This window comes from Rousettus aegyptiacus, unplaced genomic scaffold (assembly GCF_014176215.1).
Source record: "Rousettus aegyptiacus isolate mRouAeg1 unplaced genomic scaffold, mRouAeg1.p scaffold_m13_p_5, whole genome shotgun sequence".
Classification (NCBI taxonomy): domain Eukaryota; kingdom Metazoa; phylum Chordata; class Mammalia; order Chiroptera; family Pteropodidae; genus Rousettus; species Rousettus aegyptiacus.
The window spans coordinates 37,828,909-37,849,190 of record NW_023416308.1 but is presented as its reverse complement, the minus strand read 5'-3'; the positions used below and the strand labels follow the sequence as shown (position 1 = coordinate 37,849,190).

The 20,282-nt window shown below is 37.8% G+C and overlaps 1 protein-coding gene and 1 pseudogene across 4 annotated transcripts in view; both read right to left on the bottom strand.

Annotated features, from left to right (window-relative positions):
* Positions 1-20,282, bottom strand: part of SORL1 (sortilin related receptor 1) — a 152,117-nt gene that overhangs the window by 92,700 nt on the left and 39,135 nt on the right. For 3 of the 4 annotated variants that reach the window (XM_016161276.2, XM_016161275.2, XM_016161274.2), the window contains 5 exons: positions 15,017-15,118; positions 13,804-13,973; positions 3,829-4,021; positions 1,716-1,833; positions 1,433-1,506 (listed from right to left, as the gene is read on the bottom strand). In XM_016161276.2, the coding sequence (XP_016016762.2) occupies positions 1,433-1,506; positions 1,716-1,833; positions 3,829-4,021; positions 13,804-13,973; positions 15,017-15,118 (657 nt within the window). The remainder of the gene's footprint in view (positions 1-1,432; positions 1,507-1,715; positions 1,834-3,828; positions 4,022-13,803; positions 13,974-15,016; positions 15,119-20,282) is intronic. The other variant, XM_016161277.2, reaches the window with a different exon arrangement.
* LOC118603389 lies at positions 15,753-15,871 on the bottom strand (annotated as a pseudogene).

Sequence of the window (20,282 nt, the reverse complement as noted above, 5' to 3'; positions counted from 1 at the left end):
TGCTAAGCATTCATGGAGAGAGACACAGCTGCCCCAGCATCAGCCAGAGGGTACCACTTCACTGGAGGAGGAACAAGACACTGCTTTCTACTGATACTGATTTCCAGAAGGAAATCACTTACAGATGTTCAAATCCCTGATCATACTAACATCAGAAGGTACAAACAAACCATAAGGCTATCCACAGAGAATATCCAAAAGGAATGTCCAGCTCCAAGGAATAAGAAAGCAGTTGCTTAATCTTTCCCATGGGAGCAGGACAAAAATACCCAAAAATTCCAAACTGTTCTCACTTTTCAACTACTCTGGCCTTAATGATCTCCTTCATCTAAATAAGTACGTATATTGTCTACCATACTGGATCGGTCCTTTATTTACACACACACATGTGTGTGCACACACACACACAAGCAAGCAGGCTGTGTCAGAGTCCCAGATCTCTCTCAGGTAGAAAGATGATAAGCTCTACGTAAATGAGATAGAGTATGTGACAGGTCTCTGTAGTTCCAAAAAGCCACACAAAGGTTGGGTTTTATTACTGCTTTACCTATTACATATTTAAACATGAAAGTATACACAATGAATTCCCAATAAGAAGCACTAAGAGGATGGGAACTATCTACTACTCTTCCGAGAACTCCATGTACTTCCTGACATCAGACTTAGCCTGCAGGAGGTGCTCTTGTCAAAGCCCTCTATTGAGTTTTCCTGGTGGATATGCACTGCAGCTCCTACAGAATGAGACGAGATTCACTTCCCTTAGTCTTAATAATTCATGAGGGGCTTGGTGGAAAACTTTTTTTTACAAGTTTGGAAATTCCCTAACGTCCAATGCTGCATTAGCATTCCAGGACTGGAAAACTAGCTCCACCTTCAAAATTGGTACAATCAATGTCTAAGGATCCATCCCAAAGGCAAAAAAAAGTCTTCTTTCATGGCACAGAATGAGATGAAAATCCATCACAATCCAGTGAGAATAGGCTTGACTTTGACTTCAATAATATACAAAAATAAATAAATAACCAGGGTCAGACCTGAAACCACTACAACTAAATTGTAATTTGCTAATAGAGTCAGGAAATATTTACTGAGCATCCACCCCATGCCAAACACTGCTAGGTCCCAGGGGTAAAGAATAAGTAAAACAGACATTGTCTTGTTCATGGAACTTATAATCTTAGAACGTTTGGTCAATTTTTTTTTTAAAGGTCTTTTTTAAGAAGTTTTTTGATTCAAAGTAGCGTTTGTGGCAAAATCACAAGCCCACATTACAAAGTATGAATACAGATCAGAGCAGCTGACCCTCACATGTGACTCCGGTACCTCTCTTTATTTTATAGTCATATTTGGCATCAGTGGCCTCTACCATGAGCTGTATGTGTCCCTAAAATGTCATTCCCCTACAAACAAGAACTGGGGACAGGGGGCTGACCTCTCGCCACCGGGCTCCGGCACTGCTAGAGATGTACACATTCATCTTGCTTGCTAAGTTCTTTCCCACTGAACCTAAAATGCAAGAATAATAATTAGTTTTGATTTCAAGAATATATCAGATAATTGCCTTGCCCAGCTAGAAATTTGAGGGCTTAGCAACTAAGAATGTCTTAAAACCATGGGCAGCAGTTACTACAACAGATGTCAGTGGTCACTGTGCATTTGGCTGCACATAACCAAATGGCTTAACCAGTAAGTGAGAAGAGGCAAAGCAAACTTACCAGTAGCAATGATGAGACCAGGAGCCGACTCCTTCGATAGAATGGGCATTCTCCGGAGCTGGAGGTTGAGGAGCTGACTGAGCCGCTGGGCCAGGTGGAGGGAACAGCCCTTGGAGAGCTACAAAACACAAGTTCCAGGCACTGTCAGCAAGTGACATGATACCTAGATCACCCTCTAAACACCGAGAACTGTGTGCAGACATTGCAGCTAAATACCAAGGAAGACCTGGCCCAAAAGAAATCAGTCACACCCCAGCTGTCCTCACACTTCCTCAGATGGACATGATCCTCTGAACCACATAAATGTCTCTCATTGAAGAAGAGAGAATACTAATAAAAATTCTTCCTGAGCATCTTGGAAAAATAGCAATTAGAAATCAGTGTCAACTCAATTGGAATTGGAAAGCTATCACTCCATATTACCTAGAGATTCTCTTATGTGACTTGCAACTAAAAAGAAATGAAATGACTTCATGGTACTTATTTTCTAAGTCAGTTGAGATATATTCAGAATATGATTTAAGCAATTTTGTCAGATGAAAAACTAAGAATCAGAAGTCATAACATCTCACTGATAAGCTCCCAGATGTACAACATATGAGATATAAACACCAAATGATTCACATTAAATTTTTTTGAGAAGTCTACAAGGTACAAAGTCTACAGGTGTTTACTGTAAGACTTCAAGTTATTCAAACTGGCCTCCTAAACATGTTAAGATTTTAACAGTTCTGGGGACAAAGCCTTTTGCTATATGGTCATGCCTGATTCTCTTGGCCCGAAAGTGATCATAAAATGTGTTCTGGGCAGGATAACTCTGTGTGTGCTTCTGGCACAGGTAAAAAACTGTGGCATGTTTGGCAGATATACCTATTTTTATAACAAAGGATCTCTAACAAATACCCACCTTGCTAACATCACACTTTGGCAAATGAAAACTAGAGCAAATTGGGCTGGGTCTCAAAGAAATATCTGACAACCTTTTTAACCTTCTTTTCTTTCACCGCCTAAAATCAGAAGTAGAAACTAAAAGCTGATTAACTATTGTACAGTTCATAAATAAACCAATCAGTCAGTGAAATAAGAAGCTAAGGTTTAACAATACCTTTAATTCTATTTAACCAAGGCTTGGACCCCCACTGTAAGCTGAAAAATGCCCTGTCCCATCCACACCAGGCTCATGTAGAGCTCCTGAGATCTAGAAGACACTAATGAGTAAATTAAGAAACACCTAAGTACTGGTTTCTACTTACTTATATCCTGCCTCTTTCAAAAGTCAGATCTGATATGGTAAGTCAAGACCTGGTGCCAAATCGAACAAGTAATCAAGTACATTCTAGAGCAAGAGTTTCCAGGAAAAAATTTCCCTAGGGCCACAGATACAGCATTTAGGAGGTCAACATATTTGACTATGGGCAAATAAAATTCAATCATCTAAAGACCAGGTAATTGTATCACTAAAATGTTATAATTTTTCCAAAAATCAGTGCTGCTTATTTTTTTCTGAGTTCCTTCTGCCCACTTACTTTACATATCCTAATTACCTTAGGATAAATGAAAATGAAAATGAAGGTGTGGTACACCATATAAAGCCAGGGACCACAATCCATAGACTGTTTTTGTGAGGGAAAAATAAAGAAGCTGCTTAGTATATGGGAACACTTAATGGAACCGAATAATACATTTTAGTATTGTTACCTTTTCAAATAAAGCCATAGATAGAGAAAGTTGTTAAACCTCTAAATTATATTCAGAGAAAAATTTTTATCTATTTATTTTTTAAACACCTATAGCACCTGTTCTACTCTCATTTTCTCACTTGCTTTCTATCACATCAACTGCTGAAAATTCGGCTTCACAAAGATATGATGCCATCAAAAGAAATATATCATGAGTTAATGGTGAAACTGAACTAACTCAAGATAGTAATTCACATGGGGACAAACAGATGTCAAGTACCACAGTGTTTCTCTATAAAGTTTAAAATGTCCCTGGTGCCTCTGTGAGTTTTCTATGGCACCAATTTACCTTGGTACAGAGTTTGGGAACTATAAGGGTAGAACTACAGATAAGTCTGTCATAAAAAGGCCAAAAAAGGTTAAAGTATCTATACCTCACAACTTATTTTTTCTCCATATCCCGTGAAGGCTGGAGCCTGAAGAAATTCCCAGGTCCCTCCTTTGTCAAAGGTGATGACTGTTCTCATGTTCTCCTCATTCATGGAGCCATTAATCAAAGTAGCAATGTAGACTCCTTGTAACCCTTCCACGCGATGGAAGTCAGCGAATGGTTCATTTGCAAAATACCTACAATAAAAAAATGAACAGCTATGAAAATGGAATTGGTGTTTGTTTGGTATGTTTTTACTGTAAATAACATAAAATTTAACCATTTTAAAATACGCAATTCAATGGCACTAAGTACATTCACAATGTTGTGCAACCATCATCACTATCTAGTTCCAGGATATTTTCATCATCCCTGACAGAAACCCTATACCCACTGGCAGTCATTCCCTGTTTCTCCTTCCCATCCCAGGCCCTAGCAACCACTAATAAGTTTTCTATCTCTAGATTTGCCTATTCTGGGTACCTCATATAAATGTAATTATACAATATTTGGCCCTTTTTATGGATACTTTCACTTAGCATAATGTTTTAAAAGTTCATCCATGTTGTAGCATGTATCAGTACTTCATTCCATGTTATGATTAAATAATCTTTTTTTTTTTTAAATGTGCTTTTTTACTTTGAGGGTCAAGATACCTATCTCATCAATAATTCCTCACCAGGGGTTCAGAATCATGACTATAACACACAAAAGTTGATGTTAAGAGTCACTTCTATTTCTTCACTATTGAAAGTGACCCAAAATCCTCTGGTGAGCCTTGACAAACAGCAAATGATAAGCCAGACTTTCCAGACACTAACAATAGTGCTAGAGTTTACAGTTTAACCCAATCTGTAGGAATATAGCTAATGGTTAATCAGCCACTGTACAGCCACTTACAACTAATTAGATAACACCCTGATCAGACAGAAGCCCATAGGGTTTCTGTCAGAAAGCAGAGCAGAATTCCTTCCCAGAGAAGCAGTGCACACAGCAAAGACAGATCTATAAGCTTGAAGTTATACCTGTTAACAGTGAAGCAGAGCATAAGGCCCTTCAGGCCTTAACTACTATGTTAGAATACTGAAATTTCACTGGAAAGTAGTTCTGTAAGAAAATGGCACACATATTACAAATATAACATATCTCCAAGAAATGGTAACCACGGTTCACACATGGCTTTTAAAATTGGAAGGGTTCCCTTTATTTAGAGGGTTCTGAACCACTGGGCTTTGTTTAAAAAGCAAGCAACTGCTTTTTTCCATTATCTGCCATACAATTCTTGAGCTGGGTGACTGCTCTGTAACCTCAGACAGATGCACACTACAAGCTCTGATGCAGAAAAGAAAAAGGAGCAGCACTCACAAAACACTGACAAAACTACTTCAGACTGAGAGATGAACAAAACTCTAAATAAAACACTGGGAGTTTAGACCAAATATTCTGACATGTGGCCTCCTTAGGTCTCTTTTATTATTTTTAAGTCACTTCCTTAGTAATCAGTCCAAGATCTATTACCCTCCTGCTCTATTTATATCAGCTGTACTACATTTGATTCTATCAGCATGAAGTCTGTCATCCTCAGGTTTATTGGCTTCTTTCATATATACCTGGCAGGTCTGAGTTTCTCTCATTTCAACAAACATTGTTTCTTTCTCCTGGTCATTTCCCTAGAGATTTTTCTTTTAGTTCCAAGCAGAAACTTGTCCTCTGTACCTCACACACTCCTCTGCCACCAATTCCCAGCCCACCCTGTCATCTCCCCATTTGACTTGCACTACAATTCACCCCACCCTAAGCACTCTCTCTGGGAGTCCATTTTCTTCCATTTTTCTCACTGACCCTCACTACAGCACTGCTCCCCTGCTTCCCAGTGTCCCCTGGGTCAAGCCTAGCCAGGCAGCTCATCAGATCCTCCCAGGCCACAGTAAGTGCAGAATCAGAGCTCTCCTAGAAATTCCTGGACAAACTAACAGACCTCCTCAGGATGGCCCAACAGGCCTGACAGTTCCCTCATCACTAAATCTGTTCCTCTATCCAGACACTACTTTCCATGAGACTTCTACTTGGCATATCTCACTGATGCCAGGGCCACCCCCTATTAAGAATTCTTTCTCCAGTTTTCTAAGTAAATTAGAACCAGTTCCTGGGTACTATACTTTCCTATTAAGTTCAAAGAACAGCTCATTTCAAATACCACAAAGGTTTTATTTTTTTAAAACCAGCCTGCCCATGTAATCTGTTAAGTCACTTTTATCCCATTTCATCTTGTTGAAATGGAGATGCCGATGACAAAAGTTCACTCAAATGAGCAGATCTGAACAACTCTAGTCCTGAGATAAAAATGAAAAAATAAAAAGGCTGAGTAGGATGTTGGTCTTGACCTAAATCTATTTTCAATTGCCTAACTGGGCCCTATGTTCAGGCAAGGTGCGAGGGACTTTTGTGACTGTATAGAGGGCCATCTATATGTGTGAGGGGCCATATGATTGCATAACTAAGGAGCCAGTCTCTGCAGCTTCTGGCTACTGCTCTGCCTGATCATAACATATTCACCCTAAATATCTCACAAACGTGGATGTCAAAAAAACCTTTGTCAAGCTGTTATTTATCCATACCATAGGCAGACACTCTCAAAGTGAAAAATAAACAGTGAGAGTCCTAACGGATGATTCACGATTTTAATTACAAAAAAAGGATGATACTCACTCATAAAAACATATAAAACACACAATGTTATGTGTGTGTGTGTATATACATATATATGTATATATGTGTGTGTACACACACACACACACACGCCTTACTGTTAAATCGTACACCTGAAACTTACTGGACCTTGAAAAAGAAAATCCAGAGACAGAAAGCATCCTGATGATTGCTAAAGGCTGGACAGAGGGGACGGTGGGGAGAAAATGCTTAATGGATAAGGGGTTTTCCTTTGGGGAAATCAAAATATTTGGAATTAGATAAAGTTAGTGGTTACACAACATTGTGAATGTACTAAATGCCACTGAGTTAGTTGTTCACTTTAAAATGGTCAAGTTTTAATCAGGCTAATTTCACCGCCACGATTAAAAAGAGAAAAAAAAAGCCACAGGAACCAAACCAAAGGCAATGCCACTGACCACACTAGAACAATTGAGTCTGAATCATGGCAAGAATGGTTTATAACACATTATAACACATGAAATAATAAATAACCTGTCAGCCTATACTGGGGGGGAAAAAAGTAAGGACTAAAAGATGAACTTCCAGATGGCAGAGCAGGAAAACACTGTGTTCACCTCTACCCACAACCATCAAAATTACAACTAAATTTTAGAACAACCATAATTGAAAACCACCTGAAGACCAGCCGAACAGAATTCCTCTAATTAAATATAAAGAAGAAGCCATGTCGATATCAGTAGGAGGGGCAGAGACATGAAATGGGCTGAGCCATACCCAAGAGTGGCAGGTAAGAATCAGGAGGAATATCTCAGCTGTGGAGGTCCCCCTTAAGAGAAAGGTCCCAGTCCCATACTGGCCTCCCTAGCCCAGAGCATCAGTTCCAGGAAGAGGATTTCCCACAACATCTGGCTGTGAAAATTAGCAGGAAACCTGTCCAGTAGAGACAGAGGGCTGCTGGAAGCCCAAGTGTCCTCTTAAAGGGCCTGAGTGCAGTCACTCACTCACAAACACTCACCCTAAGCACTAGTAGAGGGACAGAAACTCAAAAAGTACTAGGGATATATTGGGAGGAACTGAATCATCTGGCTTCAAGGGAAGGGCTGGAGTGGCAACTCTCTCTAGGACCGAAGTGCTCACAGACACCATTGTTTTTTTGTTGAGCCCTCCCTCCAACACAGTCAGCAGGCACAGATGGGTGGGTGCCAAATCTGAGTCTCCATCGACCATGATAACAATGCAAGCCCAACCAAAAACATTGTGATTTCTTGACACCCTGCCCCACCCAGCTTGTGCACCTGCCCAAATCTCTTTCAGCAGCTATTCCTTACCAGCAGCCAGCCTCAGATAGTGCTGTGGACTTTCCTAAAATTTCCCAAAGTTCCACAAACTCCAAACAAGCAGTGACTGGACTCAGCTAACCCTGTGCCTATTACTAAGGGGCCCCAAGCCTGGCACTAGTGACAGCCAAACTTGTCACACAGCATAGCCTCTCCCAGGCACCTGCAAGCCCAGAACAGGCAGCTATGAGCCACAGATCATTTTGTACGTCCTGCCAACTAGTCCCAAGCTAAGATAGGCAGTGGCTGACCTGGGCCTATACCATAGCCCTTACCAAGAGACCTTGAAACCAACATATCTAGTGGCTGGCTTCTGGCCACACCAGATCACCATCTAATTAGCTCCATAAAAGACAAACCAAAGGGAAAACTTGCACGCACCAGAGCCCTGCTAAATGGAATCCCATTTTGGAGGGGCAGCCCCTGCGCAACAGCTTGTCTGCTGTAGTCAAGATCAGTCTTCAGTCAGCCTGAGGGTCAATCCAACCCACTGATGTGCCAACGTCAATCAAAGCTCAACTACAACAGGAGAGCATTCATAACCCACACAAGTGACATCCCTGGAATCATACCACAATGTGTGACCTTTCTGTCAGTCTTCTTTTACTTTACATAGTATTTTCAAGGTTGATCTATATGTAGCAAGTTTAAGTATTTCATATATATATATATATATATATATATATATATATATATATATGTTTTTTATTATGGAACACCCAGGTGAAGTGGCCAGGGAGACTGAGACACAGGGCCCCACTAGACACCTACTACTAAGGTCGCTCTGCCAAGACCAGGAGACACAGTAGCTCTACCTAATACATACAAACAAACACAGAGAGGCATCCAAAATGAGGAGACATAGATACATGTTCCAAATGGAAAAACAGGACAAAGCTCCATTAAAAAAAAAAAAAAAGCTAAATAAAATGGAGGCAAGCAATCTACCAAATAGAGTTCAAAACACTGTTTATAAGGATTCTCAATGCATCTAGGAAAAGAGTAGTTGAACTCAGTGAGAACTTTAACAAAGAGATAGAAACCATAAAAAAAGAACCAGACATAAATGAAGAATACATTAGATGGAATCAACAGTAGACTAAGTAAAGCAGGGAATCAATTTGATGATCTTGAAGACAAGGTAGCATAAAACACCCAAACAGAACAGAGGAAAAAATTTTTTTAAAGAAAAGAAAAAAATAAGGACAGTTTAAGGAACCTCTGGAACAACATATAGTATACCAACATTCACATCATAGAGGTACCAGTAGGAGAGAAAGGGCAAAGGATTAAAAACCTGTTTGAAGAAATAATGACTAAAAACTTCCCTAACCTGGCAGAGGAAATAGATATACCAGTCCAGAAAGCCTAGAGAGTCCCAAATAAGATGAACCCAAAGAGGCCCACACCAAGACACATTATAATGAAAAACCAAAGGTAAAAGGAGAGAATCTCAAAATCAGCAAGAGAAAAGCAGTTAGTTATGTACAACAGAGTACCAGTAAGATTGTTAGCTGATTTCTCCACAGAAACATTGCAGGCAAGCAAGAATTTTCACAAATTATTCAAAGTGATGAAAAGCTAGGACCTACAACAAAAATTACTCTACCTAGCAAGACTATCATTAAGGATTGAAAGAAAGATAAAAGCTTCTCACACAAGAAAAAGCTAAAGGAGTTTATCACCACTGAATGAGTATCTTAAGAAATGTTAAAGGGACTTCTTTGAGAAGAAGAAAAAAAATATCAAAAATATGAATAATAGAGAAGAATAACTACAAACCTATCAATAATTACTTTCAATGTAAATGGTTTAAATGCTTCAGTCAAAGACATAAGGTGGATGAATGGATAAAAAAACAAGACCCTTATGTATGCTGTCTACAAGAAACCCACTTTAGATCAAAAGACACTCAGAAACTGAAAGTAAAAGAATGGAATAAAGATAGGTTATGCAAAAGGAAACAGACAACAAACAAAAAAGATGGGGTAGCATACTTACATCAGACAAAATAGACTTTAAAACAAAGGCTATAACAAGAGACAAAACGGACATTTCATAATGATAAAGGGATCAATCCAACAAAAGGATATAATTCTTGTAAACATTTACATACCCAATTTAGGAGAACCTAAATATAAAAGCAAATATTGATGGATATGAAGGGAGAGATTGACAAAAATATGGTCACAGTAGTGGATTTTAACTTCCCATTGACATCAATGGATAAATTATCCTGACAGAAAATCAACAAGAAAACAGAGACCTTAAATGACACATTAGATCAGGTAATTGGATTTGATTGAAATTTTTAGAACACATCACCCAAAAGCAAGAGAATATACATTATTTTCAAGTGCACATGAAACATTTTCTAGAATAGAGCACATGTCAGGCCACAAAACAAGTCTCGGTAAATTTAAGAAAACTGAAATTATATCAAGTATTTCACTAATCACAATGGTATGAAACTAGAAATCAATTACAAGAAGAAAACTGAAAAACATACAAACACATGAAGGCTAAATAACATGCCACTAAAAAGTAAATTGGTCAACAACAATACCAAAGAAGAAATCAAAAGATACCTTGAGACAAATGAAATAAAAATACAGTGACCCCAAATCTATGGAACACAGCCAAAGGAGTTCTAAGAAGGAAATTAATAGCAAGATAAGCCTACCTCAAGAAACAAGAAAAATTTCAAATAAACAATCTAACTTTATACCTAAATGAACTAAAAAAGAGAAACAAAGCCCAGAGTGAGTAGAAGTTAGAAAATAATAAAGGTCAGAGCAGAAATAAATGAAATAGTCTAAAAAACAATTTTAAAAAAATCTAAGAAACCAAGAACTGGTTCTTTGAAAAGAGAAAATTAATAAACTTTTAACCAGATTCATCAAGAAAAAAAGAGTGAGGATCCAAATAAATATAATTAGCAGGGAAAGAGGAGAAATGACAACTGACACCACAGAAATAGAAAGGATTAAAAGAAAATACTATTAACAATTATATGTCAAGAAGTTAGACGACCTGAAATAAAAGGTTAAATTCCTAAAAAATGTACAATCTTACAAGACTGAATGATGAAGAAACAGACAATCTGAACGAATTGATTATACTATGGAACAAAATCAAATCAGTAATCTAAAAACTCCAACAAACAAAAGTGGTAGACGGAGTGCTCCACAGGTGAATTTTACCAAATATTCAAAGAAAAACTGATACTTATCTCTCTCAAACCATTCTTAAAAATTAAATAGGAGGGAAGGTTCCCAAGTTCATTTTATAAGGCTAGCATTACCCTGATTCTAAAATCACACAAAGATATCACACACACACACACACACACACACACACACGCACACACACTCATGAAGATTATAGATCACTATCCCTAATAAACATTGATGCAAAAATCCTCGATAAAATATTAGCAAACTGAATTCAGTAATACATTAAAAAGATCATACACCGTAATCAAGTGGGATTTATTCCTCAGATGCAAGGTTGATTTAACATTCACGAATCAATTAACCACATAAACAAAATGAAGGATAATAAACACAATCATATCAATAGATACAAAAAAAATCCAGCATCAATTTACAGTAAAAACTCTTAGCCAAGTGGGAATAAAGGAAACATACCTCAACATAATAAAAGCCATATATGACAAACCCATAGTGAACATCATCCTCAACAGTGAAAAGCTACAAGCGTTTTCCTTAAAATCAAGAACAGACAAGCATGTATACTTTTACCACTTCTATTCAAGATAATATTGCAAATCCTAACCACAGCAATCAGACAAGAAAGCAAAATAAAAGGCATCCATACTGGAAAGGAAAAAGTAAAACTGTCAGTATTTGCAGATGACATGATACCATATATAGAGAACCTTAAAGAATCCAATAAAAACTATTAGAAATAGTAAATCTGTTCAGTAAAGTAGAAGGACACAAAATTAATATTTGGAAATTGGTTGCATTTTTATATGCCATAATGAAATGTCAGAAAGTGAAGGTAAGAAAACAACCTCATTTACAATTGAACCAAAAAATATAAAATACCTAGGAATAAATTTAACCAACAATGTAAAAGACCTGTACTTGGAAAATTATAAGACACTGAAGAAAGAAACTGAAGAAGATACAAATAAATGGAAGCATATAATTTGCTCATGGATAAGAGGAACTAACATTGTTAAAATGTCCATACTATCCAAAGCAATCTACACATTCGATGCAATCCCTATCAAAATATCAATGGCATTTTTCACAAAACTAGAACAAATAATCCTAAAACTTATATGGGACCACAAAAGACCTGAAGAGCCAAAGCAATCATGAGAAAGAAAAACAAAATCAGAATTTCATGCCACCTGATATCAAACTATACTACAAGGCCATAGTAATAAAAACAGCATCGTACTGGCGTAAAAACAGACACATAGATTGATGGAACAAAATAGAGACTAGAAACAAACCAACGACTATATGGTCATTAATCTATGACAAAGGAGGCAAGAATATACAAGACTTGGATTTCAGCAATACTTTCCCAGCTAGTCTCCTGGCATCCACTTTTGTCCCCTCTAGGAGTATAATTTCCACACAGTATCAAGAAAAGCTTTTTTAAAAGGTAAGTCCAAGGGTGTTCCCTTAAAATTATTTATAACACTATCCATATATGTTGTATGCACTTTATATAATGCAATTCACAATTTTTTAAATGGTAAAAATGTAATAGGTTAAATAAAATGATATCCATCTTCTGGATAAATGCCTCCATCCCACTTAGAAGAAAAACATAAATTTTTTCCATGCCCTTAAAGGCCTTGTGTAATCTGAGCCCTGCTCTCTTGGATCCTGTCTTTTGGATTCTCTCTCCCCTCCTTCAACTGTTTGACCCATCCTGGTCTCACTGTTCCTCAAATAAACCAATAAAGTCCCACATTAGGGTCACTGTGCCCTCAGCCTGCCCCAGGTATCTGCCTGGCTCCTACCCTCTTGAAAGTCAGGCTCCTGCTCTAATGTGACCCTTCTGGAACAGCTTTCCACGATCAGCTGATATAAAACAACACCCTCATAAACCTCTGTCCTCTTACCTTCTTTGGCATTCACAATGACCAGGCAGATTACATATTTGTTTATATTCTGCCTTCCCTTAATTAGAACAAAAGTTCCATGGAACAAGGACTTTATTCTGATTTTTCATTGCTGTATAAATTATTTTGTTGCTGTACCTGGAACAAGGTCTGGCATAGAGCAGCAGCATACTCGCTGAATGAACTGATGACTAAAAGAAATGCCAGCATGAAGAAAGATAGTACATAGCAGTTACATGCCCTATGAGCTGGTGGTCATGGCCTTAGAGCCAGACCTCACTAAAGACCAGTCAGCTTCACCAGACTGCCCTTTAAAAGAGCAAAGAGTGATCCTAATCACAGACATCTGGTTTGTCACACAACAAATAAAAATAAGTGGTGGCACTGAGGGATCACATTACCACCCACAAATTCATGGCATTGATCCCTCCCAAAACCTAGACTCTTCCACAGCCTAGAGAATGCCCATTATAGGACAATCCCAAGCATGTGATTTACTGCTAAAGTATCAATGACATCGGTATCTTTCCACAGATACCCACAGAACAATACCTTGCACAAAAACAAGATGACTAAATGAAAGAAACCAAAGGGAAAGGTTGACAGAGCGTCTGCATCTCTAAATGTCAGTGCTCAGCTTTGTTATCACATAAAAATCACCTAGAGAGATTTGAAAATCCTCACACCCCAGTCACACCCCAAACCAGTTAAATTGTCATCTCCAAGAACATGAGCCAGGAGGGAGGTTTTGAAAAACACACTGGTGAGTCTAAATGTACAGCTACTTCTAAAAACCACCACTTAAAGTCAATGGTCGTGTTCATCTGGGGAAGCCGTGGAGAACTCCCGTGTGCCTTACCTCACCAGGGTGTCACTGCCAGCCCCTCCTGGGCTGTAATAAAGCATGTTCTCCAAGGACAAGGAGAACTTCAGCCCCTCTGCCTCCGAGATGTGTAAGTTGGTACGGTTGTTACCATGACTGACACACACAAATACCTGGTCCTCAGAGGCATCTGCGATGTAATATTCCTTTGGAATCAAAAATCAAAAAAATACATTACGTCATAAAAAGCATACTTCCTCTCAGCTTTCCTTACATATACTAAAGCAATGACGTCCCAATGTCCCAGTGACAAATGTGGGCCTGAAACCCACAGAAAGCTCCCCAGTCTTGGCAAAGAAGCCTAGCTGGATTTCCCTTTGGAGAACCTGAGGGGTCTCTACATCTGGAACTAGGTAGGCCCTCTATTGGAAATTGGGATACGAAATAAGAATAGGCCACTGAACTCCATAAATGACCCAAAAACCTCTTTTTAGTTAATAAAATCTCCCGTTTTTTCCCATGAGACCTATCATTAGTACAAAGTACAGTATAGATTAATGTGCATTTCCTTTCCTTTTTATTTTTCAAGGTGACTAAAGGAAGGTGGAATCCATAGAAAGCAAAGGACTGACAAGAATGTTTTCTATCATGTACTCCTCTGAGCTACTAACCTTCCACCATACCAACCACTAGTGTCAAAGGCTTCAAATACCACCTCCTCCCTGTGGCCACTTCTTTGATGACTCCAGCCCACTTTAATCTTTCTCATCAATCTCTAAGTTATAATGCAGACTGAATGTGACTATATATGGTTTCCACCTCTGCTTAGTTCTGCCTCTCCAACCTACCTGTACCAAAAGGTAGGACCCAAATTCTACACCTTTTACAAACCTAGCCATCTGTGAGCAACACAGCAGATACTTAAACAACTGCTGTTGTCACTAACTCCTAGTCCTTCAGTACCGGCACACTGAGTCCAGTGACTCTGCCTCTAAACCTCTCTGCCAATCTTTCTCCACTTAAAGCAAATTAAGGCTCCCATTCAGTTTCACTTCAAACAATGATGAAGGAAATAAACAGACCAAGATGCCCAAAGCATAATGGCTCTCTCTCTAGAGACCTATCTGGAAAGGGACTTCAGGGAATGTAGTCAAATATCCACCCAGGACATTCCCACAACACCCTTTTCTTGACCTCTGCAGTGGGTAGACTGACACCTCTTCCCACCCCCAAAGTGAACCCCACTCACAGTAATAGGATGTCTTGTGACAAACTGGGCTGCTTGCATGGGCTTTCGGCCAAAAGAAACCCAAAGCTGCACAGAAGGTGGATGTTGACTGCCCAAGAGATGCTGCCAAGGAAGAGAAAAAAATCAATTGTCCCACATTACAGTCACTCAAAATAAGTGAAAAGGGAAATAGAAAAGTCAAACGCCTCTGACACTTCTAAAAACAAAATGGAATAAGACTGCCAATGCACAATTTTCAAACATCTGCTGTCACAGGACAGTTTGGGCTGTACTGCTTTATCTTAGATACCCAGTCTGCGATAGATTCTAAATACTCCCTGGATGTTAGATGAGGAGGAAGGACAATGGTACCTACGATTCAAGAGCTTGGGCGTGGGTAGGAAAATGGAGGCTGCCAAAGCTTAAGCAGAGAATGAAAAGAAAAGGACTGTATGACAAGGCTGAAGAGACCTTTTGGAAAGTGGGGCAGAGTCAAAAGCCCCAAAACCAATACGGGGTGAGATCAGCCACAAACCATGCACACAAAACATATTCTCATTTCTTTCTACTCCTTTTTTCATATTATAAGGACACTTGAGTTACAAGGCTTTTATGTGCACCGAACTGAAAGAATTTTCATTAATTCAATTTTTCTTTTTTCCTTTTTTTTTTTTTTTTAGGTGAGGCAACAACCCTTGGTTGACATCACAGATTGTGAGGATCTTATCAGCTTATGATCCCTTATTTTTATTTTTTATGCCTACAGCATCTGGTCTTCCTAGGTGATCTCCCATCCAAGTACTAACCAGGCCCGACCCTGCTTAGCTTCTGAGATCAGATGGGATCGGGCTTGTTCAGGGTAGGATGACCATAAACCAAATTTTCAATCTTTTAATAATTCTCATTAATTAAGGTCTTTTGCTAGAATATGTTTTCTTTGGTTGAGTACAGAGAATTCCACATAAGGTTGCCCATATCACATTGCATTTCAGAGATATTAAACCATGGCTAAAATCTTGAAAATGTATATAAAAGCAGTAGATTAAGAGGAAATCAATGAATCTCTCTGGGTCTCATTTTTTTCATCTGCAAAAGCTAATTTGGATTAGGGCTTCTGTGCGGAAGGGTTTAAAGGGTCCAGGAACCCTGTAAATATATATGTAATATTTTTGTGTCGATGCACTCATTGTGCTAGGAAGGGTCTATGTCTTTTACCAGATTCTCAAAAGGGTGAATGATTCAAAAAAGGATAAGAAGCACTATAAAGGTGCTATGTAGTTTTGCACTTCTAAGAGGGAGGCACACCCTCATGTAGGCATAATCACACACATGACTATTATATGCATTAGAATGTTGGGATCCCTACCCAAAAGGGATTCCTTTATCCTTGGTTATGTTGCTACTATTTATTATAGATTTTGAATTCCTATAGAGTAAGGAACATATCAATTTGTCTTAACTGTAAAATAACAACTGAATACCCTGTGCTCATGTATGCCCAATAAATACTATATGAACTGCAAGCTGATGAACATGAAGTTATTTGTTATTCATTTGAGCAGTTTATGTGTGTGTGTGTATTCAAACCACAGCTGAACAAATGGTTAAAAGTAGTTTGTTTTAAGAAGCAAGTTATAGAAGTATAGAAGCTTGCTATTGCAAAATGGCGCCCTAAAAACCATGTTAATAGCTTATACTCAGTATGGGACTATAGGAAATGATGAACCTATTAAAAATGTAAAACGTTTTACCTGAATGAGAAAATGGTTCCCAGAAAAATATTTATAAATTCCAAAAGTCCTCCTTAAGTCAATAAAATTTTGTAGCTATGTATAAAAGTCAGATGATAGTTTAAGTAACCTATGTGAATCCTTATGAATACATACAAATACACAGATATCAATGAAACACATACTTTTATGTTTTATATTTTTTCACTACTTCCTACTGTGGTTACACCTTAAAAAGAAGCCATTTTTCTTAATGACCCCAGACTGATCATGAGTTAAATGTTCATAATGAGTGCTGCTGGGAGCCCTGAGAATTGAGAATGTATACCAAGGTTGGTCTTGCTCTATAAATGAAAAGATCACAAAACACAAGTCATTAAAAAAAAGGAAAAGAAAAGAAAAAAGAACCTCGAAACATATTTATCCCACTGCCTTCCAGAAGAATAGTCCTAAACCTGGGTAATTTAGGCTCACTCATAATGCATTCTTAAAGAGTTATTATAATTTTTATTGCCAGTAAAAAAATATTAACAAGTAAACTATGGCACACTATTGATAATAAGATGTATTGTAAAGCCCTAATATTTTTCTTAATAAACCTTAGGTTTGTTGTTGAGTTGTTCTTTATTGTTATTATAAAACTAAAACAGGCTTATGTAAAACATCCAACATTACAGATAGATATGAGGTAAAATGCAAAAGTTCTGGCCCCTACTCTCCACTCTAAAAGACTAGGGTTCTCTTCCTTTTGTGCAACTATGTATGGTCATGTGACTGAGTACTAATCAATGAGATATAAACAGAAGTGCTGTGCTGGGTTTCGAGGAAGGCTGTTTAAAGGGACTGAATCAGCTGAAGGGGTTCTGTTTTGACCTCTCTGTCTTTATTCTTCCTAAAGCCAATAAAGACTCAAAAGTTAGTACAAATGTCTTGGATCACGAGGGGAACTTGAGAATAGAAATCACTACTTAGGATGATAGAACAGAAAGAGAGGCCTGGGTCCCCAATAACACCAAGATACCAACATAGCCCTATATTACCTACCTCCAAGTAGCATTGATTGGTTAAGCCACTTTTATATCTAGTAGTCTAAAACAATGCCAAATTTATACAAGCAATTTTATTTTTCACATACAAATTGGATCATGATAAAAATAAAGATAGTCATTACCAGACTATCTTACTGTTCTATAATTTAACTTTTTTCCTTAACAGTAAATCTTAGACATCTTTCATTTAACAGATTTTGATGGACATTTAGATTACTTACAAAAGCACTCTTCAGTGAACATACTTGTATATAATACCTCTTTCAGAACTACACAAGAATGTTTGTAGATGCGTTCTTAAAATTCCTAGGTCAAAATTTTCAATTTTGATAGATATTATAAATGGCTTTCCTAAAAGGCACACCAGTTAATACATCTACCAAGCACATATAATTTCACAACTAGGAATGTATACCAAGGCTGGTCTTGCTCTATAAATGAAAAGATCACAAAACACGATATATGGCAATATTATAGGGTCTAGAATTTATGATTAAAAAATTTTCATTTGGCATCTTCATTTCTGGTGAGTAAAAATAAATTAACATAAGTATCTGAATGACCCAAATTTTGGAGAGTACATTTACACTTATATTTGAGATTATGTCAATAGTAAAAAGAAACAAGCAAAAGACAAAGGATGTCGTGGTGAGCTATTCAACTAAAAGTTTCTCAGAAAAAAACTGGTGGGAGAATGAGGGATCCACAGGCGGCTAGTGGACAAGAACACCAACCCAGAAGCACCTGGGCTGTAGCATTCACTACCACCTTCTCCTTTGAAGCAGTAACAAAGTTTCAGCAAACACCATCATTCACATTAATGTAATTTATACTTAAACATTTATAGGTAAAATGATATATCTGGAATTCACTTTCAAATATTCCAGGAAAAAAATCAGTGGGTAGACAGCTGAAAAAAGATTAGCAAATACAGGTAATACTGAGGCTGAATGAGGGCACATGGGGAGGTCGTAGCAGCATAAACTATTCTTTTATGTAAAATTGAAAAAGTCCACAATGAAAAATTTACAAAGGTAATATTAATTGGAAGTACTTCCAGAATAACAAAGTAAGGAACTCTAAAGATCTATTCATCTGCAACAGCAACAAGAACATTTGACAGAAATTCTCAAAATCAACTTTTTCGGAATTCTAAATATTAAACAAAGGCTTGCAAAACCCAAGGAGCATTTAGTGAAGAACGATGACTGAAGCTCAGTAAAAATAGCCAACTTTGTGATGTTTTAACTTGCCCTAATCCCATCTCCTTCTCTCTAGTTCTGCAATAGTATTGGAAACCCACAGCTTTACAACTACGATAGCTGTGAAAAACAGCAGCCTAGCGGCCACCAGAGAAAACAAAACAAGTTGGAAGCTTCCAAAATGCCCCAGAGCCAGAGAGCTGTCACTATTTGATCTGCCTGGTAGTTTGCTTGAAAGTTATATTCTCAGATTTTCTCTCTATATAACCTGATTTAGCTCACTGTACAAATAGACCTATAGCCACTGCATTTATTGAAGAATGACAACTGACAAATGTTTAACATCACAACCACTGGATAAGCATTACCATTTGGAATTAACAAGAGGTTAACTAAAAAGCATGAAAGGGAAAACTGGGGAAGAAGATATCTATGAGAAGCTTTGATAAGCTCTGAAATATTCCAGGGAATCTATAAGGTCACATACATAGAGTTGTGTGTACTCAAGAAAGAACCAAAAAGGGCCACTCATGCCTGGCTAATAACCTTGAGGCTCTACACAAGTCGGAAGTAAAGGCTAAGGGAGAGATGCAAATTGCACTGAAGGCATGCTCCCAACACTAGCTCAGAGGGCCTCAGCAAAGGCTGCCAGGCTTACTGGCTCAAAGCATTTTAAGAAATCTCTGTTCAGTCATTACCTGACCACTAAACTAAATGATCAAACACTTGAGTAGCCATACATAATGAAGAATGTAAACTTTACAAAACTAATGCAGAAAACTCACAAAACAAAACAAAAAAGGCAACAACAATAACAATAACAAAAAGCAACAACCAAAAACCCTGGGAAGGGAATACTCTGATATGAGGAGTTGCTATACTATCTCACTTAAAATGTCTGGTTGTTCAACATTAACAACAACAAAAAATGACAGGACAAGCAAAAAGCAAAGTATATCCAATAACAACATACACAACACACACACAGGGTCAACAGAAACTGTTCCTGAGGAAGGCCAGATACTGGACTTAGACAAAAAATTCGAATCCTCTATGATAAATATGTTAAAAGAACTAAAGAAAACCATGTCTCAAAAATTAAAGGAAAGTATGAGAACATTGTCTCACTAAAGAAAAGCAATTAAGAAATTATGACTGGAAATTATTTTTTTAAAAAGAAACAAATTGAAACTCTTCAATTGAAAAGTATAACTTAAAAGAAAAAATTCACTGGAGAAGAAGTTCAACAAGAGATCTGAACTGGCAGAAGAAAACAGCACTGAACCTAAAAACACATTAATTCTGA